The 22479-nt window shown below is 40.9% G+C and overlaps 1 protein-coding gene and 1 non-coding gene across 2 annotated transcripts in view; both read right to left on the bottom strand.

Annotated features, from left to right (window-relative positions):
• The window catches only part of CCDC148 (coiled-coil domain containing 148), a 296477-nt gene that overhangs the window by 147193 nt on the left and 126805 nt on the right, over positions 1-22479 (bottom strand). Inside the window, exons 10-11 of the mRNA XM_027560231.1 lie at positions 20145-20283; positions 13282-13488 (exon numbers count right to left, since the gene is read on the bottom strand). Coding sequence (XP_027416032.1) covers positions 13282-13488; positions 20145-20283 — 346 coding nt within the window. The remainder of the gene's footprint in view (positions 1-13281; positions 13489-20144; positions 20284-22479) is intronic.
• LOC113881848 lies at positions 12071-12218 on the bottom strand. Its single transcript, XR_003508184.1, has one exon. It is a non-coding gene; the product is annotated as a U12 minor spliceosomal RNA (small nuclear RNA).

The following is a 22479-nucleotide window of genomic DNA, read 5'->3' as shown; positions in this document are numbered from 1 at the left end:
ACATAGGTTTGATCCCTGGGTTGGGAAGATCCTCTGGAGGAGGAAATGGCAACCCACTCCAGTATTCTTGCCTGGGAAATCCCATGGACAGAAGAACTTGGTGAGCTACAGTTCATGGGGTTGCAAAGACCTGGACATGGCTGAGTCACTGAGCACACACAAATAACACTATGGACGTTGAAAGATTGACATATGAGATTATGATATGAGATTATGAGATATGATATGAGGTGGTAAAATCATCCTTGCCCCTGCATTTAGTCCCTTAGGCCATGTGACTAAACAGTAAGCTTTTTGTGATCACCTCTTCCTTTGAGATGATCCTATATACTGTCCCATGCGCCTTTAGCATCAATTCCAGCTTGACCAGGTAAGTGATGGGTCATCACTGGTTCTGACTCCTGCTTATCTTAACCTGCAATCACCACACAAGCAAGTTAGAACAGCATAGCAGGACCCAGACATCATCTGTGCCAGAGTTATTAGTAGTGCACAAGAGAATCCAGCCTAGTTAAAGAAGGGATGTATTAATTACAGGGCTTTAGAAAGTTCACAGTCTTTGGAAGGGTCTGAGAAGCAAGCTCTAGACTAAGCTTCCAGGAACAACATCCAGAATCGTACATCACAAAGCTGGTCTGGTAAAGGACATGCTGCTTCTGGCTGTCATCACCACTGACCCCAGAACACGCTGTGTTTGCTTGGGATTGCACCAGCAAGATGGATGTCCATTCTATATCTGTCTCTTCACTTAACTGTATTACTCTTTACCTTTCATTTCAGTAATTGGATTATTACGTGCCTCAGAATAATTTCCTTTGTATTTATCCATCTTAGGAGTTTGCTGAGTTTCTTGAAAATACAGATTGAGATCATTCATCAAATTTGGTAAGCTCATATGTCACTTCTTCAATATTGCCTGTATCTCATTCTCTGTCTCCTATTTCTAGGGCTTTAACTACATGTACATTAAACCTTTTTACTATCTTTCATATTTCTCTTATGCTTTCTTCTCTATTCTGCTTTTTATTATTTTTATCTTCATATATTTCAGTTTGAAGATCTATTGCTCTGTCTCCAGGTTCATTAATTCTGTCTTCCAATATGTCTAGTCTGCTCTTAAGGCTCATTCAATGAGTTCTTAACTTAAGATATTATATTTTGCATTTCTAAAATGCTCATTTGATTCATTTTTATATATTTTAATTCTATACTGAAGTATTCCATACTTTTATCCATTTTCATCTTTTCTTATATTTTCTTTAACACATTAATCATAATTGTTATAGTTCTTACCTTTTAACTACAATATCTAGATCATTTCTGAGACTGTTTTATTCCTTTATTATCTGTCCGTCACTTTTTCCTGTTTCTTTGAATGTTTGGTAATTTTTATTTTGGGCTGAATGTTGTGAAGGATCTGTTGTAGAGGCTCTAAGTTATATTATTTTTCTCTAAAGAGTGTTGAGTCTTTAGTCTGAAAGGTAGTTAACTTGTCACAAAAATCTCCTGGATTGTGTTGATGCTTTATTTTTACCTTTTTAAGGGTAAGTTTGTTTCAGTTTTGTCCACAATCCTTAAGTGTAATTCATACCCTTAAGGCATGACCTTTCTGGAGTTTCACCTGAATGCCTAGAGTGCTCACCAAGATTTTTTCACATGAGCTCAGCTAGGATTCCAATATCTAGGTCCTCCCCAAAACTGTGTGACCTCTGAAATCTCTGTTCTCAGCCTTCTAATAGTTGTTCTCTTTTGGCCTCTTGGCATCTCATTCTCTGCATTCAGAGCTTACAAGTTGGCAAAGAACTCATGAGATTTTTTTTGTAGGCATTTTGGAGGCTTTTATCTGCCGTTCCTTTATCTCTGGTACTCTGTCCCCCAAATCTCAGGTGCCTTTGCAACCCAAACTCCAATATCTGCTTTCTTCACCTATTGAGATTATAATTTACTGCATAGTTTATTTCTCTTTCTTCCTTGTATTAAAACATGATGTCAGAGGAATTTCATTGCAGTCCAGTGGTTAGGACTCCACACTTTCACTGCCAAGGGCCCAGGTTCAACCCCTGGTGGGGGAAACAAGATCCTACAAGCCACAAGGTACAGCCAAAAAAAGAAAACAAAACAAACCGAAAAACCATGACGAACCCATGAAGTCAGGAAGAAACCTAAGGTGAACACAGGGCTCATCTTTAAAGTTTTTCTTATTTTAGGGATCTTATTCAGGCACTGGCTGTCCAATGCCTATAAACACTTCTAAAATAATACCTTGTTCATTTTTTATTGTTGTTTATCATGGTATCTGTTATTCATTATCAATGGAATTGAAATTCAAAAACTATATTATAGTACCATACACCATGCAATTTGTAAAACCTAAGTCTGTTCTCTAACAGCAAAGGAGGCTAAAATCTGTGGAGAAGGGAGATTATGGGAGGAGCCGATGCCATGACAAATATGGAAAAGGTATTTCAGATATGATTTATTCAAAAAAGTATCTTCTATCTCATTATTATCTGATTTCCCTTACTACTGTAGTTTCTTGGTTAAGTCATTCATTAGATAGATAGAGATGGGAGGAAGAGCACACAAAGAAGATGAACTAAGTACCTGGTAACATGGTCCATGCCTGAAATACACCTCAGTTTTATAGACTATCAGCTTTTCTTTGTAAAACCATATGTGACTTCACAGCATATTCAGTGTTGACAATTAAGTCTTGTATTTCACTTCTTAATGACCTTGAACATCCACGTACTTGTTTCTACAGAAGATTCCCTCATAAATAAATAAGGTAGAAAGAAGGTAGTTAAAACAGTACTATATCAAGAGGTATAGTGGTGCTAGTGGTAAAGAACCTGCCTGCCAGTGCAGGAGACATAAGAGACGTGGGTTCAGTCCCTGGGTTGGAAAGACCCCCTGGAGGAGGGCACGACAACCCATTCCAGTATTCTTGCCTGGAGAATCCAGAGGACAGAGGACCCTGGTGGACTACAGTTGATAGGGTTGCAAAGAGTCAGACATGACTGAAGTAACTTAGCACACACACGTTAAGAAGAGAAAAATGCCTAAGGCTTATTATATACTTCAACAAGAGTCACTCAGCACCAAGCACGTTCTGATCACTGAGAAATTTGTTGCGAGGGTGGTGTTAGAGGAGTAGAGGGGTTATAGGAGGTATATGCTATACCAAGATAAATAAGATGGGGCTCCTGCCTGCAGTTGTACAGGGGACATAGATTTTTCCAGTGTGGCAGAATCACTGGCAAGTTATGATTATCTAATAAGGGGCTAGGGATAACCAAGAATGGACTGAACCTAGCCAGTGACCCAAGAAAGTCTTCCTGTAGCAGACATTTGAACTAAATCTTGAAGATGAGTGAGACTTAACCAGACAAAGGAAGGCGAGAGCAGCATTCCTGACAAGCCAACAGTGGTGGGAGCAAGGACACAAGGTCAGGGAACAAAATGCTGTACAATGCTGTGTCAACTAGAGATGGAGAAAGGACTACAGGGGTTTGGTATGTTTAAACTGTTAAATATGAGGTGGAGTATCAAGAAAGGAGACTAAGAAGGGAGCCGGGGTCCATGTTACTGAGGACTTAGAAAGCCATGCTACGAAGTTTAGCCATATTGCAAGTAAAGGGGTGCTACTGAGGAGCTGTCATCAAGGGATGGACTAATGCAAATAACCAGAACGCTTTTTAGATAGAGTGCCCTACCTGTAGATTAGGGGAAAACTTACAGAAACGTTTTTGTGGGATGTGAAGCATAGCCATTAGAAGGCTGCTGTAATAGTTCAGGAACAGTGGCCAAGGCCTCCTGATAGAAAGGAAAGGCTATATAGTTAATACAGAAAATTTTCCAAATTTGGTAAGTCGCTATGAGGGTGAGGAAAAAGAGGAAGCTAAAATAAGTTTCAAGAAAGAAGTGCAAATTTATTATGGGAAAACAAAGATTTCTATTTTGGACACTGAGTTCAAGGTATCCGTAGACTTCTAAGTTGGTATAACTAGTATGTAGCTGGATAAATGAGGTTCAAAAGAGAGCTGTTCAGAGATGAGAAAAAACGATTTGAAAGTAATTAGCATATAAAGTAGGGAAAATAACAAGAGGGATGGAGAGCCAATGAAGTAGAGAGAGAAGAACAAAGAGCAAGGACAGAATCCTGGAAGAAACCAAGGTTACAGGAGGGGCAGAGTGACAAATACACAGGCTGGCTGAGAATCACTTTAAGACATGACGAAACTAATGATATTTTGGAAGCTGACAGAGTGAAAAATGTCCAGAGTGAGTAGTCAAGAGTGAGAAAAGAGGCAGAGGGGTCCACTAGGATGAGGATGGAAGAGTGTTAATTCTATTAAGTAATACAGAGGTCACTCATCATCTTGGAGAGAGGATAGGAATTTGATGGCGTGGAGACATCACAAGTCTTGAAGAAAAAAATAATCTAGATTATTCTTTCAAAAGTTTGATTTCAAATGAAAGGGTAGAGAATAGGGACTGCCCAGGACCTAGAGGATGACAGAGAGGAATACCCCACAGAGTAAAAATAAAGGAAAGGGGGTAAACAGTAGAACCAAGTGGTTATATGGGTCAGAATCCCAACCATCAGAGGAAAGGACTGGACATGAACGTGTAGAAGATCTCACACTGTGCATCAGAGGGGAGAGCAGGGGACTAGCAGACACAGGGCGGGGGAGATAGGAACTGAGGATTAATCTTACACCTCCATGACTTCATTTTATTGATAAAGCAGGAAGTGGTTTGTCTTCTGGGAGTGTGATGGGGAGGGTGTATGGTGTTAGTCACTCAGTTATGTCTGACTCTTTGTGATCTCACGGACTATAGCCCACCAGCTCCTCTGTTCACAGAATTCTCCAGGCAAGAATACTGGAGTGGGTAGCCATTCCCTTCTCCAGGGGATCTTTCTGACCCAGGGATTGAATCCCCGCTTCCTGCATTGCAGGCAGATTCTTTACCATCTGATCTACCAGTGAAGCCCAAGAGTCTTTTAAGGACCTGTCTGTGGCTTACTTAATGTTGGCACTAGTGGTAAAGAACCCACTGCCAATGGAGGAGACAGAAGAGACACAGGTTTGGTCCCTGGATAGGAAGACCCCCAGGAGGAGGGCATGGCAACCCACTCCAGTACTCTTGCCTGGAGAATCCCCATGGACAGAAGACCCTGGCAGGTTACAATCCATCGCGTCAAAAGAGATGGACATGACTGAAGTGACTTAGCACACACACACAATGCTTTGAAACAGGGATGAGAGGACTAGGAAGAGCTGGTGAACCAAGGATAAGACTGAGCATTCTCATGTGGACATTTCATTCAGAGTCTGGATCAAATGACTTTTTTCGTAGCAGTACTTGGCCACCCAGCATGGAGACAGAGAAAGTCAACTGTGAGACAGATCTGGGAAAGAGGCCCCCCAGCCATTCCACAGACAGTCGAAGATGTTAAGGAATCAAATACGCAGCTAACAGAGTGGTCCAGGCTAGTGCTGGGAGGGTCTGGGGCTAGCAGTCTGAGAAAATTTAGGGGACCAAACAGAAGGTTTTGTGGGAGCAAGAGAATGAGAGCTCTGTTTTCCCGCTTTCCTCTCACCCATCTTGTGAGAGGCCTGAAAGTCCCCTATTTACTACAGCAGCTGCTGCTGATAGAAAACCAAAGCAGAGAGAGAACACATTATTTCAAAATTCCTTTAGCTCTTTCCTTAAAGACACAAATCGTCTAAATCACTCCCCAAAAGCCCTTTTAAATTCCAAGACTAAGAACAAAATTACGGTTAAATATTTAACCAGTGTTTATTATAGCTAGCATGTTGGTTTTAGAAAGATCAAATTTATGATACGACAAAGTAATATTTTTCACATTCTGTAAGTCTATTTTATAGCACATTGGGGCCCACAGTATAATAAATATCTTCTATTATTTTATAAGATACTTATATGCAAAGCTGTGTAGGGCAGAGATAATATTGAATTTCAAGTCAAATGAGCTGGCATGAACCTTAAGTCAGGTCACTTTGTCTTTCAGGACGTCAGCTTTTGGACTTGTAAAATGAAGACTGAGAATAAATCTCCAAGTTTCTTTCCAGGTTTTAAAAAAACTATGAGATGAAAGAGGAGAGTGAAAAAGCTGGCTTAAAACTCAGCATTCAAAAAACTAAGATCATGGCTTCCGGTCCCATCACTTCATGGCAAATAGACGGGGAAACAATGAAAACAGTGAGAGACTTTCTTTTCTTGGGCTCCAAAATCACTGCAGATGGTGACTGCAGCCATGAAATTAAAAGACCCTTGCTCCTTGGAAGAAAAGCTATGACAAACCTAAACAGCATATGAAAAAGCAGAGACATTCCTTTGCTGACAAAGGTCTGTCTAGTCTAGGCTATGGTTTTTCCAGTAGTCATGTATGGTTGTAAGAGCTGGACCATAAAGAAGGCAGAGCACCAAAGAATCGATGCTTTTGAACTTGGTGTTGGAGAAGACCCTTGAGAGTCCCTTGGACTGCAAGGAGATCAAACCAGTCAATCCTAAAGGAGATCAGTCCTGGGTGTTCATTGGAAGGACTGATGCTGAAGCTGAAGCTCCAATACTTTGGCCACCTGATGCAAAGAACTGACTCACTGGGAAAAACCCTGATGCTGGAAAAGATTGAAGGCAGGAGAAGAAGGCGACAACAGAGGATGAAACAGTTGGATGGCATCACCAACTTGACGGACATGAGTTTGAACAAGCGACGGGAGTTGGCGATGGACAGGGAAGCCTGGCATGCCGCAGTCCATGGAGTTACAAAGAGCCAGAAATGACTGAGTGACTGAACTGATGAGATTAATTTAATATTTTTAATTACTACAGAATTAATAGAGTTACCACTTTTCTTTTATGATATATTTTTGTTATGAACTATAATTTGCTGAGCCTCAGTTCTTGATCAGGAACACAGACTCCAACAATAACACTCTCTATGAAAAATAGAATCCATTTTACCAGTTTACTTTATGCTCCAATTTTTCCATTCTCTGCCCACATTTACTCTTTGGAGGCTGCATCTCCAAAAGTTCGGAGATATTTGTTCACCATATTGTGACCATGTGTTACTGAAGAGACCCATATTATATTGCCTTCGCAGAACCCAGCCCATGATTTCATGGCTGAGTGCTCTACAGCACTCATATGCAAAGCTGTGTAGGGCAGTTGTACACCTTAACTTGGATTTCTCATTGAGGTTAATATCAGAAAGTGCCTATATAGCATCTATTCAAATGTCTGAGATGTTGAGGGCACTCCACAGAGTACGCTTGATACACTGGGCAGCATGATGTGTGGGAAATAATCAAAACACAGCATTATTTCTGTCCCCTATTCAAATATTTCTCCTACCACTAGACGAAACCTAGGCAGAAACCATAGCCCACTCTTGGATTACAGAGGGTCCCACGATCACTTTAAGTCACAAAATATAGTCTTGATTCAAAATTAAATTATCTAGTTCTAAGAGATTAAGCAACTCTTCCCTCTTTATTCAGAAGATAACATTTCCTTTTACTCCCTACATGCTTAGACCATCAGAGCCCAGGAGCGGGAAACAAAAGGAGAGGAGAGATAAAGGGGAAAGGCAGTTTTCTCATGGACTGGTAATGGACTGAGGCTGTCTGGTAAACTCAGTAGGTACTTAATGCTGCTGACTCTTCCCTTCCTATCAGTTTTGTTGCCTGGGCTGTTCCTGGAAAATTTCCCCATACACAATTTCCTTTAGTTACTTCTTTTCCACCTTCAGGTTCCCATTTACTGCTCTTCCAATTCACTGTTTTGGGTGGAGCCTAAACCTCTGGCAGGAGCCTTGTTGGGCAGAAAGAATCTGACTTTTGAAAATGACCCCAATGCCACTAGCCAATGATTTCTTAAATACAGCATGTAAAAGACTGATAAACTGCATTGCATTAGGACCTTCCAGAAATCAGAAAAGAATGGCACTCCGACTTTAACCACAAGAAAAGGCTGGATAGCCTACAACATAAAAATTTTTCTTGAATCTAACAGAGAGAAGACATCATAGGACAATAAACTAGCCTGATATTTAAAGAAAGGTAGAGGCCTCCAACAAGATAGGAAATTCTAGAGCTACTTACCTGAGGCAGAGCCCCTGGGAAAGACAAGGCCATTTTAGAAGGGATAAAAAGATGGCAGGTAAAATTTTGTGATGATTCCATAGTTTCATTTTAACAATTTGCTGCCATGGCAGAGTCTGAGCTTCTGCCATATGGAAGCTACAGATGCAAGGGGAATTTACACCCCTTCACAAGCTTTTCTTTACAAATCTACTAGAATGTTCCTAAGAAAGATCCCAGTCAGGGAAAGCAGCAGAGGAAGACTCCTGTGGTCATACAAACCAGCCAGAGAGGAACAAAGCCCTAATGAACAAAAGGCACTGTGGGTGGCGAGGGAGGCGGAGCTGCAAACCCTCAGGGCGCAAGTGTAGACCCTTTGAGGCCAGGGAAAGGGGACAAAGAAATCCTTCTCTCCTGAGGAAGAAACAGGAAGCTTTCTCCCTCACAAGAACCAGCAAGACCTGAGGTGAACTTGAAGTTCATCTGCCCTGGGGAGGAGGGCAGAGTCACTGAATAGGTTCTGGCCACAATATCCAGGAACGTAGGTCCTGCCGGATACTGAGGCTGAACCAAGAAAGCGGAAAGCCTCTTCCCCAAGCAGGCTAGCAAATGACAGTAAGAATCTGCAACTTGGGAAGATGCGAGAGTGGCAAGACACTCTCTTGGGCTCAGACTCACAAGGAAAGCCTGAAGCCTACTTCCACCATAAGCAAAGTGACACTAATTGCCAAAAACTGAAGACAACTGGTGAGTGGACAAACTGTAATAAACCCAAATCAAGGAATATTACAGCAATAAAAAGGACCGAACTGTTGGCATTTATACTATCATGGCTAGATCTCAAAGGCATTATGCTCAGTGAATAAAGACAGACTCAAAAGAGTACATGTCATACTATCTGGTTATAGTTATATGACATTCTAGAATAGGCAGAACAATAGAGACAGAGATCAACAGTTGCCAAAGGCTGAAGGTGGGTGCGGTGTCGACTTCAAAGAGGCATGAAGGACTGTTGAAAGTGATAAAACAGTTCTATATCCTGACTGTGGGGGTGGTTACATGTCCAGCATTTGTCGAAACTCACAGAGCTATACACTAAAAAGGGTGATTTTGTGTGATAGTCATTCAGTTGTATCCAACTCTGCAACCCTATAGACTGTAGTGTGCCAGGCTCCTCTGTCCATGGGAATTCTCCAGGCAAGAATACTAGAATGGGTTGCCATTTCCTTCTTGACATAGGGATCAAATCCAGGTCTCCCACATTGTGGGCAGATTCTTTACTGTCTGAGGCCCCAGGGAAGTCCCCCAAAAGGATGATTTTAACCACATATAACTTACATCTCAAAGATATTTAAAATTAAAAGAAAAAATTTCATTGCAATTAAATTGTTCATCAAAAAACAACATTAACAGTGTGAAGAGACAAGTTACAGATTGGGAGGAAAAAATGGAATTTGCCTACAGAACATATAAAGAACATACAAATGAGTAAGAAAAAGAGCAGACAATGGAATAGAAAAATGGGCAAAGGACCTAAGTGGCTGTTTCACAAAAGAGGATATTCAAATTGCCAATATGCATAAGAAAAGCTGCTCGACATCTTTATTCTAAATGCAAATGAAAATCATAATGATGTACCACTACACATTCATCAGATTAGCTGAAGTTAAAGATTTGGCAATACCAATGTTGGCAAGAACGTGGATTAACTGAAACTGGTTGTAAATTTGTATAACCACTTTGGAAAACTATTTGGAAGTATTTAACATGAGCCTTATGATTCAGCAATTCCACTCTGAGGTAATTATTCAAGAGTTACAAGGGCCTATGACCACCATAAGTCAAGATCAAGGATGTTCATAGCACCATTATCATAACATGAAAAGCTGGAAGCAAATCAAATGTCCACCAACAGGAGAAAATATAAACTGTGGTATACGTATGTGCACAAAATATTACCCAGATGATTATTACATGCAGCAAGGATGGAACTCACAGATATGATACATGAAAGAAGTATCAAAGAGTAACTGTATGATTTGACTCATATGAAATTCACCAATAAGCAAAACAATCTTGAATGATTAGATGAATTCGGAATAGTAGTCATGGATGAGGCTAGTATATATTGGGGGGACTTCTCTGTAGCTCAGATGGAAAAGAATCTGCCTTCAATGCAAGAGAAACTGGTTTGATTCCTGGGTCAGGAAGATCCCTGGAGAAGGGATAGGCTACCCACTCCAGTATTCTTAGGCTTCCTTTGTGGCTCAGATTGAAGAATCGGCCTGCAATGTGGGAGACCTGGGTTCAATCCATGGGGTTCAGAAGATCCCCTGGAGAAGGGCATGGTAATCCACTCCAGTGTTCTTGCCTGGAGAAACCCCATGGACAGAGGAGTCTGGAGGGCTACAGTCTACAGGGTCACAAAGAGCCGGACACGACTGAGTGACTAAGCACAGTCTATACTGAGAAGAGGGGTGAGGGAGCATTCTGAGCCCTTCTGTATCTTGATCTCAGTGGTATTTCTATGGGCAGCATATATTTGTAGAACTTTATTCAATAGTACACTTATATTCTGTGGACTCCACTCCATGTATTTTTACCTCTATGTGATACAAAACCAGAAAATATCCCCTTCAGCACATCCTGAATGTGTGCAAAATGAGTATAAACAGACTAGGCGTATATAAGGATTTGGCAAGACCCCTGACCATCCTTCCTCTCTTGTTTTTTTTTAGTCACTGAGTATTTCTTATCAGCCACAGATGGAGATGAAACGTGCATTAGCTCTGTAGGACATGGTAGATTGGGCTTTGTGTGTGTGTGCGTTTGTCAGTCATGTCCAACTTTTTGTGACTCCATGAGCTATAGCCCACAAGGTTCCTCTGTCCATGGGGTTTCCCAGGCAAGAATACTGGAGTGGGTAGCTATTCTATTCTCCAGGGCATCTTCCTGACCCAGGGATCAAACCTGGGTCTTCCAAATTGCAGGCAGATTCTTTACCATCTGAGCCACCTTGGAAGCTTCATGTAAATTCTATTGCTTTTAGGTCCTAAGTTTATGCAATGTCAAAATAAATATCTTTTTGTTTAAAAAACTGCAGAGGAGAAATTTTTCCTCTAATAGAGACATTTATTTATTTGGTTTTTAATTTATTTATTTATGGCTGTGCTGGGTCTTTGTTGCTGTGTGGGCTCTTCTCTGGTTGTGGGAGCAAGGACTACTCTCTCGTTGCCACGCATGGGCTTCTCACTGTGGGGGCTTCTCTTATGATGAAGCACGGCTCCAGGTGAAGGGCTTCAGTAGTTGCAGCACACAGACCCATTAGTTGTGCCGCCAGGGCCCTAGAAAGTGCAGACGCCCCTAGCTGTACAGGGTCAGTGGCTGTGGTACATGAGCTTAGTCGCTCTGAGGCATGTGGAATCTTCCCGCACCAAGGACTGAATTCATGTCCCCTGAATTGGCAGGCAGATTCTCAGCCACTGGATCACCAGGGAAGTCCAAGACATTTGTTTTTATATGCTATTAATTGCTATAATGTAACATCTACCAGCTTATTTTTTCTTTCAAGAGAATAAAAGTTTACAACATCCTCCTACTATGTCATTTATCAATAAGTTAAGATCTGTGCACTTTACTGTGTGTATGCTGTACCTCAATACAATTGTGTGTGTGTGTGTGTTTGTGTGTCGCATGTATCTTTATTTCTCAAGTACAAACAAGCAGTTGGCATTATACTGCAGTTACAGAAGTAAGTTTCAGAGAACTGCCTAAGGTCACTAACTCCTGATTCAACAGTTTCATGGTTAATAGTATTTTCAGCAATTCTGTGAGGTCCGAACAGTCCCCTGCCTAGGGACTTCAACAGCGAAGGATTAGTCAACTCCTCCTCCTGTCTCAGCTCCTCCAGTCTGATTGGGTCAGGCCATTCTACTCTTTAAGTATAAGGGGAATGGGCACATCACAGCTCCCAGGCATCCTGCAAAGTAGGCAGGTCACCTTAGGGACAGCTTTACCCACACAAAAATTCATCTCACATTAGCTGTGAGGATTCAGTGTCACCCCCAATCATAATTTTCCTTACTTAGAAGTTTAAAACATGATACAATTTATGTTTGACGGCCCTTTCAACACTCCTAGGGAGGCCAAATCCACCTGGGGCCTCTGGGACTCATGCACCCGTGATCCATTTGAGGAGTGCGATTACTCCCAACACAGCAGCCACTCTTGTTTGCAGTTCTGCCATTAAGGCAGTTTCTCTGTACTTCCAGATTCTGTGCTGTCTGTACTTCCCTGCGAAGGCAATGGCACCCCACTCCAGTACTTTTGCCTGGAAAATCCCGTGGACGGAGGAGCCTGGTGGGCTGCAGTCTATGGGGTCGCTAGAGTCGGACACGACTGAGCGACTTCACTTTCACTTTTCACTTTCATGCATTGGAGAAGGAAATGGCAGCCCACTCCAGTGTTCTTGCCTGGAGAATCCCAGGGACAGGGAAGCCTGATGGGCTGCTGTCTCTGGGGTCACACAGAGTCAGACACGACTGAAGCGACTTAGCAGCAGCAGCAGCAGTACTTCCCTGCGAGCCTCAGACACCAGTCCCCAAGACTCCACTACAAGGGTTACCCACTCAACTCTCCAAGCCATCCTGGAGGTTCCTCGCTGGGTCTGGGCAGGAGGAAAACCCAATCTGCTCCCCATCTCACTTTGTTGAGAGCTCACACAGCCCATCAAGCTCTCCCCAACGTATCTGTTCACAAATCCTCCCTCCTCTTCGTAACTGGATCCTTTTTTTAAAAAAACTCTTTAAAGAGAATGAGAGGTTCCTGAGTCTGAACAAGTATCAGACATTTACTCTATAATTACACTGCATTTTCATCCCGTACCCCATGCTGATGTATAGCATTCGTAGTTGGTATTGGATATTCACAATCAAAACTTCAATACTTACCTCCTGTTCGACTTCAGGTTGAACTGTATGAAACTGTTGATTGTTTATAATGTTTTGACTTAAAGGAATTGCAATTTCATATAGTTCAAGCTAATAATTTTATTCAAAATAGGCTTTTTAGAGAAATTTTAGGTTGGAATTGAACAAACAGGAAAAGTTAATTCTGAAATGAATACTCAGGCAAATACTGAAGCATCATCTGCAAAGCGTCTCACCTTGGCTTTCAGATCCGCACACACTTCCTGTTGCTTTTTCCTGTCCTTAGCCAACATGCTTTCCATTTCATGAGTTGCACAGGCTTCAGCCAGTGTCAGCACAGCCTTCTGTATAAAGTCTCGCCGATTCTTATTCCAACTCAATATCAGGATTCTTCGCTGCTCCTTAGCAAAGCGATATTGATTACAATATTTCTCATGTTCGACCTGAAAAGAAAACAGATGATAAATGCTTATTATGAAACTGAGCTTATGTGTTATGTCATTGCTAGAAAAGTGAATAAAATGAATTAAAATCAATGATTTTGAAAAGTGAAGACCAAATATCTTAATAGTAAATACAACAATCAGGATCAGGTACCAGTCCCAGATTTCTGGGTCCATGGCTAATTGGTGACTGAGGACCAGTCATTTATTCTTTTTAAGTTCTCATACAGGATGGAGTCAGGCCAGGTGGTCCTAGAACAACTTCTACTTCTATATGGTAATGAATCTATGAGCAGAAAACATGATTTCCCCTGCATATAATTTTAAAAATACTCTATCTAAATCAGTTTTGTTATATTAATAACAACTTCAGGTGCTTTGGTTAGACATGTGCTAATAAACATTAAAAATTGCGATAATAATTCTAAAAACTCAGTTTGCCATTGATTAGGGAAACAATCAGATATTAGAACATCTAAACTTAAAATAATTATAGCACTGACAGTAGCTCTTCCCATCCTATGCTCTTGAAGGGCATGACATTCTTACACGGATATCAATAGTTCCTACTGCCAGTGAATACCAACCCTGGGAGGTCTGAGTCTTAAGAGAAAGAAGAGGAAGAGAGATAGCCTTAAGAGTTTGAAAAACCTCTGTAGGTGATTCTGAAATACTCCTTATAAAAAGGTGTGTGTGTGTCTATGAGAGCTCAGTTGCTCAGTCATGTCCAACTCTTTGTGACCCCATGGGCTGTAGCCTGCCAGGCTCCCCCATCCATGGGACTTACAGCAAGAATACTGGAGTGGCTAGCTATTCCCTTATCCAGGGGTTCTTCCTGAACGAGGGATTGAACCCATGTGTCTTGCATATCCTGCACTGGCAGGCAGATTCTTTACCACTAGTGCCACCTGGGAGGCCCCTATATAAAGGTATGTCACCTGAAATTAAGAGTTGACGACCTAAATAATTCTTCATTTTACTAGTATAGACCACATCTCTGAATTTAATATATTATAACCTCTAAGTGATGTGAGAAAAGAACCTAGCAAAAAAGATAAGGTGGCACCTACTTAAAAAAAATTATAATTTAGGTATGGTTAATTAAAAGTTGGCTTAAAGCTCAACATTCAGAAGACAAAGATCATGGCATCTGGTCCCATCACTTCATGGGAAATAGACGGGGAAACAGTGGAAACAGTGTCAGACTTTATTTTTCTGGGCTCCAAAATCACTGCAGATGGTGACTGCAGCCATGAAATTAAAAGACACTTACTCCTTGGAAGGAAAGTTATGACCAACCTAGATAGCATATTCAAAAGCAGAGACATTACTTTGCCAACAAAGGTCCATCTAGTCAAGGCTATGGTTTTTCCTGTGGTCATGTATGGATGTGAGAGTTGGACTGTGAAGAAGGCTGAGCACCGAAGAATTGATGCTTTTGAACTGTGGTGTTGGAGAAGACTCTTGAGAGTCCCTTGGACTGCAAGGAGATCCAACCAGTCCATTCTGAAGGAGATCAGCCCTGGGATTTCTTTAGAAGGAATGATGCTAAAGCTGAAACTCCAGTATTTTGGCCACCTCATGAGAAGAGTTGACTCATTGGAAAAGACTCTGATGCTGGGAGGGATTGGGGGCAAGAGGAGAAGGGGACGACAGAGGATGAGATGGCTGGATGGCATCACTGACTCAATGGACGTGAGTCTGGGTGAACTCCAGGAGTTGGTGATGGACAGGGAGGCCTGGCGTGCTGTGATTCATGGGGTTGCAAAGAGTCGGACATGACTGAGCGACTGATCTGATCTGATCTGATCTGATGGTTAATTAAGTAAACAGTGGTATGATCACTCACCTAGAGCCAGATATCCTGGAATGTGAAGTCAAGTGGGCCTTAGGAAGCATCACTACAAACAAAGCTAGTAGAGGTGATGGAATTCCAGTTGAGCTATTTCAAATCTTAAAAGATGATGCTGTGAAAGCGCTGCATTCAATATGCCGCAAATTTGGAAAACTCAGCAGTGGCCACAGGACTGGAAAAGGTCAGTATTCATTCCAATCCCAAAGAAAGGCAATGCCAAAGAATGCTCAAACTACCACACAACTGCACTCAACTTGCACGCTAGTAAAGTAATGCTCAAAACTCTCCAAGCCAGGCTTCAATAGTATATGTGAACCATGAACTTCCAGATGTTCAAGCTGGATGTACAAAGGGCAGAGGAACCAGCGATCAAATTGCCAACAACCACTGGATCATTGAAAAAACAAGAGAGTTCCAGAAAAACATCTAGTTCTGCTTTATTGACTACACCAAAGCCTTTGACTGCGTGGATCACAATAAACTGTGGAAAATTCTTCAAGAGATGGGAGTATCAGACCACCTGAACTGCCTCTTAAGAAATCTGTATGCAGGTCAGGAAGCAACAGTTAGAACCGGACATGGAACAACAGACTGGTTCAAAATAGGGAAATGAGTACATGAAGGCTGTATATCATCACCCTGCTTATTTAACTTATATGCAGAGTACATCATGAGAAACACTGGGCTGGAAGAAGCACAAGCTGGAATCAAGACTGCCAGGAGAAATATCTATAACCTCATATATGCAGATGACACCACCCTTATGGCAGAAAGTGAAGAAGAACTAAAGAGCCTCTTGATGAAAGTGAAAGAGGAGAGTGAAAAAGCTGGCTTAAAGCTCAACATGCAGAAAACTAAGATCATTGCATCTGGTCCCAACACTTCATGGCAAATAGATGGGGAAACAGTGGAAACAGTGAGAAACTTTACTTTTGGGGGCTCAGAACTACTGCAGATAGTGACTGCAGCCATGAAATTGAAAGACGCTTGCTCCTAGGAAGAAAAGCTATGACCAACCTAGACAGCATATTAAAAAGCAGAGACATTACTTTGACAACAAAGGTCCATCTAGTCAAAGCTATGGTTTTTCCAGTAGTCATGGATGGATGTGAGAGTTGGACTATAAAGAAAGCGGAGCACCAATGAATTGATGCCTTTGAACTGTGGTATTGGAGAAGACTCTTGAGAGTCCCTTGGACTGCAAGAAGATCCAACTAGTCCATCCTAAAGTAGATCAGTCCTGGGTGTTCATAGGAAGGACTGATGCTGAAGCTGAAACTCCAATACTTTGGCCACCTGACGCGAAGAGCTGACTCATTGGAAAAGACCCTGATGCTGGGAAAGATTGAAGGCAGGAGGAGAAGGGGACGACAGAGGATGAGATGGTTGGATGGCATCAACGACTCAATGGACATGAGTTTGAGTTGGTGATGGACAGGGAGGCCTGTCCTGCTGCAGTCCATGGGGTCACAAAGAGTCGGACATGACTGAGCGACTGAACTGAACTAAGTACATAATGAAATAGGCTATGGCTTCACTTAAATCAAATATCAGCTACTAAAATCCATTCTATAAATTCTTAGCTTTAGTCCTCAAAGCCAAGACTATGCTTAAAACTTGTCAAACACTAAGAAAGGATGTACACATCATACAGAAATGCATACTAATTATCCCAATGTAAGAAGTAAATGCAATAATCTTTATCATATTAACAGTAGGCAAATACAAAAATCTACACACAGTTCAAAATGACAGCTGGTCACAGATACAAATGGAATCAATAAGGAATAAAATGAAAGCTCCAACTTAATAAATTAGGACTTGTATAAAATCTAGAATGAATTATTAATATTATATAACATATTTTTTGCATAACAAGAATTTGCAATAAAATAAAGGTCAGAAGGAAAACAAATAACTGAATGGGGATTAATGGGATAGGAGAGGTTGGTCATAACTAGTTGTGTGGCCTTTGCTTCAGTTTCTTCACCTGAAAAGTAAGGATGATTATAGTACTTCTCTCATCCACTATTATGTGCACTACATGACTGACATAAAATAAATTCTATACACGTTAGTATTGTTTTTTTAATTTATTTATTGTTTTATTGAAGAATAATTACTTTACAGAATTTTTGTTTTCTGTCAAAGCACAACGTGAATCAGCCATAGGTATACATATATTCTCTCCTGTTGAAACTCCCTCCCATCCTCCTCCCTCAAGTATTGTTACTTGATTTAAAACAATTACAAAAGTACAGAGTATGTAATACTATTTTATGGCATGGCCTATAATATTTAAAAGGTAGGAGTCCATACATGTTTGTTTACATATATGTTTTAAAGTGAATTACTGTGAAATTCATTGGTGACATGGTAACTTCTGTTTCCTTGTCTCTGTGGTCTTGTCCAGTAAAGAATTTAACCATAACTTCCCAGGCCTGTCTCAGGGAAACTTCAGACAAGACTCTGATTTATGAATTTGGGGCATTTATGTTCAGACCCATCTAGGGGATCAAGTGGAGTTGTGGTGGGGATGGTGTAGGTAGACACAAGCTCCTAAGGCAAGTTTTGGCTTCCCCATGACTAGAAGGATTGAGATGTGGCAGGCTGTGTGAATGGAAGGGCAAAAACCCATTTTCTGGCAAGACTCAAGGAATGGCAGAATCTCTGAGATTGGCAGATGAATTTGCAGACACCTGGAAGTCAAACACAAGCAGAGCAACCCAGAGGACCATGGTGAAGCTCTCTGGGGTAAGCCACAGAATAAATGTTGCCAGAGGGGTCTCCCATCTTTTTATGCAACATGTTGTTGTTCAGTTGCTAAGTCATATCCGACTCTGTGACCCCATGTACTGCATGCAGCACACCAGGCTTCCCTGTCCTTCACCATCTCCCTGAGCTTGCTCAAACTCATGTCCATTGAGTCAGCGATGCCATCCAACCATCTCATCCTCTGTTGTCCCTTTTCCTACTGCCCTCAATCTTTCCCAGCATCAGGGTCTTCCAATGAGTTGGCTCTTTGCATCAGGTGGCCAAACCATTGGAGCTTCAGTTGCAGCATCAGTCCTTCCAATGAATACTCATAGTTGATTTCCTATGGATTGATCCTTTCCTATGGTTTGATCCTTTACTATCCAAGGAACTCTCAAGAATCTTCTCCATAACCACAATTCAAAAGCATCAATTTCTTTGGCACTCAGCCTGCTTTATGGTCCAAACCTCACATCCATACATGACTACTGGAAAAACAATAGCTTTAACTAGATGGGATTTTGTCAGCAAAGTGATGTTTCTGCTTTTTAATACATTGTCTAGGTTTGTCATAGCTTTCCTTTCAAGGAGCAAGCGTCTTTTAATTCTGTGGCTGCAGTCATCATCCACAGTGATTTTAGAGACCAAGAAAATAAAATATGTCACTGTTTCCATTTTTTCCCATCTATTTGCCATGAAGTGATGGCACTGGATGCCATGATCTTAGTTTTTTTTGAATGTTGAGTTTTAAGTCGGCTTTTTTACTTTCCCGTTTCACTCTCATCAAGAGGCTCTTTAGTTCCTCTTCAATTTCTGCCATTAAGATAGTATCATCTGCATATTTGAGGTTGTTGCTATTTCTCCTAGCAATCTTGATTCAATCCAGTCCAGCATTTCACATGATGTACTCTGCACAGAAGTTAGATAAGCAGAGTGACAATATACAGCCTTGAGGTACTCCTTTCCCAATTCTGAACTAGTCTGTTGTTTCATGTCCAGTTCTAACTGTTGCTTTTTGACCAGCATACAAGTTTCTCAGGAGGGAGGTAAGGTGGTCTGGTATTTCCATTTCTTTGAGAATTTTCCACAGTTTGTTGTGATCCACAGTCAAAGGCTTTAGCATAGTTATGCACCATGCTGTCTTGTAAAACAACAGACTTCATACCTATAACCCTATTATTATATAACCCTATATATAACCTTCATATAACCCTTCATATAACCCTATTATTTTCTAGAGTTTAGGAAAAAATAATTTTAGAGCACCATTTAAAGTGTATATATATATACACACACATATATATATACATATATACCTGCTGCTCTGTGACAACCTAGAGGAGTGGTTTGGGGTGGGAGGTGAGTAGGAAGATCAAGAGGGAGGGAACATATGTGTATACCCATAGCTGATTCATGTTGATGTATTGCAAAAACCAATATAACATTGTAAAGCAATTATCCTTCAATTAAAAATAACTTTTTAAAATACGCGTGTGTGTGTGTGTGTGTGTGTGTGTGTGTGTGTGTGTGTGTGTGTCTACGGTGGTGGTTTAGTTGTTAAGTCATCTCCAATTAATGCGACCCTATGGACTGTAGCCTGCCAGGCTCCTCTGTCCATGGGATTTCCCAGGCAAGAATACTGGAGTGGTTTGCCATTTCCTTCTGTAGGGGATCTTCCTGACCCAGGAATCAAACTCAGATTTCCCACATGGCAGACTGGTCTCCTGCATTGCAGGGGATTCTGTTATTGCTGAGCCACCAGGGAAGATGTGTGTGTGTGTGTGTGTGTGAGAGAGAGAGAGAGAGAGAGAGAGTGTGTGTGCGTGTGTGTGTGTGTGTGCATGCGTATAGTTTAGTAATTATTGACCACCAAAACAATTTAGCTTGGCAGTATACAAGGACTGAAGCTAAGTCACTTCAGTCGTGTCCGACTCTATGTGACCCCATAGACGGCAGCCCAACAGGCTCCCCGGTCCCTGGGATTCTCCAGGCAAGAACACTGGAGTGGGTTGCCATTTCCTTCTCTAATATAAGGTCAAGCACTCACCAAATCATGCCTCGATTTGTGTGGAAGACATCTTTGTAACATGTCCAGATACAAAGTCCTTCTGCCACAGAGATCCCCAGGATACTGATCCAAAACAGCCTGGTAAATCCAGTGGTCTTCATCACTTAATTGGAAGTTTCTGGAAGCAACAAAAATATCACATGATATTATGATTATTGAGCAGTCAAAGGAGATTGAGGGACCTCAAACTGTTTAAGCTGTTAGAAAACAACGATTACATAAAATGAAGTCTGGAAAAAAATACATTAGCCAAATAAAATGTCTGCTCTATAAAAGGCTCTAAATTCTAACACATTGGGTTCTTTCATTATTTCATGTTGCCATGAGTTCCAGGCTTAATCTGAAGAAGTTTGACAATGAGACATCATATTTTTAAGATATTCTATCTTTCTTATAACAATATTTTAAAAAGCATGACAATGAATGAAATAAACAAACATTGGAAAATAAATTATTAAGCATATAGATTAAAAAGGAATTTTGCTAATTCAACAAAATTTCTATTTCTAGACTGGAGGAAAATACAAATGTAGACAAATGAACAATTACATAAAGGAAACTAAGGCCTGAAGAAGGGACATATTATGGTTTGATATTAAAAGTAAGTTTAAAATTCTCTTTTACTTTATCCCCTCAACTTTCTGCATTGTGGCGCTAAGACTAAATGTTGGTAGTAAAAAGATACCCAATGGCATTAGATTTCAAAGTGATAAAGAAATCATTTTCATAGGATCCCTACAAGTCACCTTCCCAATAACAAGGCCACTATGCTCCAAAATACTTTTAATTCAGAATTTTCCTAGGCTTTGTGTTCTACAGGAAGTATTAGCAAAGCCCTATGCAGAGTGAAAAGGCTACAGGATCAGCTTGAGCTGTAGACTGAATTAATGTCTGTTTATTATTTAGTTTATTTGCATGTCATTATTCTTATTTAATACTTTGGAATAATCAAATACAGATGCAATCAGAGTGAATATTATTAGCAACAAATATTTCTTTGATCTAAAATGAAGACTTACTATTGTTTATTTCTACCATGTCAATGTCTTCTACTTTAAAGCAATTTAAAGCATTTTTATAATATGTCCTCTATGCCCTTGTAAACTATTTGGAGATTTAAAACAATAAAAACTCTTTAAATCATTGATATTAATTGACATTTTACCATCCTCATTCAAGTTACTCAGTTTCTTAAGGTATTTTGTTATTCGGATAAGTAGTAAGAAAGAAACAAAATTATTTTTCAAAGAAGATACCTTCTCTAACAGCTCTGTAATAGGAAGAAAAAGTGGGTTGGAAATATTCCATTAGGAAGAAACAAAGTCTGCTGTTCTTCTGTATGACATAACAATCTATAGCAGATAAAGAATTCAAGATTTCACTCATTAAACAAATTAAGTGTTGGGTTCTCTCTGAATCGGTTATGCATATATAGACAACAATAAGGTGTCCACAAATAAAGAATCTCAAATAGGAGTATTAAGCCTGGTAAAAAGCTTGCCTGGGTGTTTTTGGCATTTAAAACACCCTTGAGCTTCCATGATAGCTCAGTTGGTAAATAATCAGACTGCAGTGCAGGAGACCTCGGTTCTATTCCTGGGTAGGGAAGATCTGCTGGAGAAGGGATGGGCTACCCACTCCAATATTCTTGGGCTTCCCTTGCGGCTCAGCTGGTAAAGAATCCACCTGCAATGCAGGAGACCTGGGTTTGATCCCTGGGTTGGGAAGATCCCCTGGAGAAGGGAAATGCTACCCACTCCAGTATTCTGGCCTAGAGAATTCCATGGACTATATAGTCCATGGGGTCACAAAGAGTTGGACATGACTGGGCTGACTTTTACTTTCAAGTCTTCATGGACAGTATCTCAGGTCCTCTCTCAAGGAACTCATTTCGTTCATGATCCACGTAAATGCATTTAACAGCAGATGTAGCCACAGAAAGGGATTCCCAGGTGGCACAATGGTAGGGAATCCACTTGCCAGTGCAGGAGACACAAGAGATGTAGCTTTGATCCATGGGTTATGAAGCTCCCCTGGAGTAGCAAATGTCAACCCACTACAGTACTCTTGCCTGGAAAATTCCACAGACAGAGGAGCCTGGCAGGCTACAGTCCATGGGGTCGCAAAGAGTTGGACACAACTGAGCACACACACATGTAGCCACAGAAATTCTCTATTTCTATTTGGCAAGCAACCAGAAAAGGGAATAGATCCACAGTCCATTCTTCATTTATGCTTTTAAATTGTTTTTGTAATCAAAAGAACTTGAATACAGTTTGAATTTCCATCTATATTTGATTACAAATGTGGATGT

Source organism: Bos indicus x Bos taurus, chromosome 2 (genome assembly GCF_003369695.1).
Source record: "Bos indicus x Bos taurus breed Angus x Brahman F1 hybrid chromosome 2, Bos_hybrid_MaternalHap_v2.0, whole genome shotgun sequence".
NCBI classification, from domain to species: domain Eukaryota; kingdom Metazoa; phylum Chordata; class Mammalia; order Artiodactyla; family Bovidae; genus Bos; species Bos indicus x Bos taurus.
Note: the sequence above shows the minus strand (reverse complement) of the source record. Positions and strands in the feature narration are given on the sequence as shown.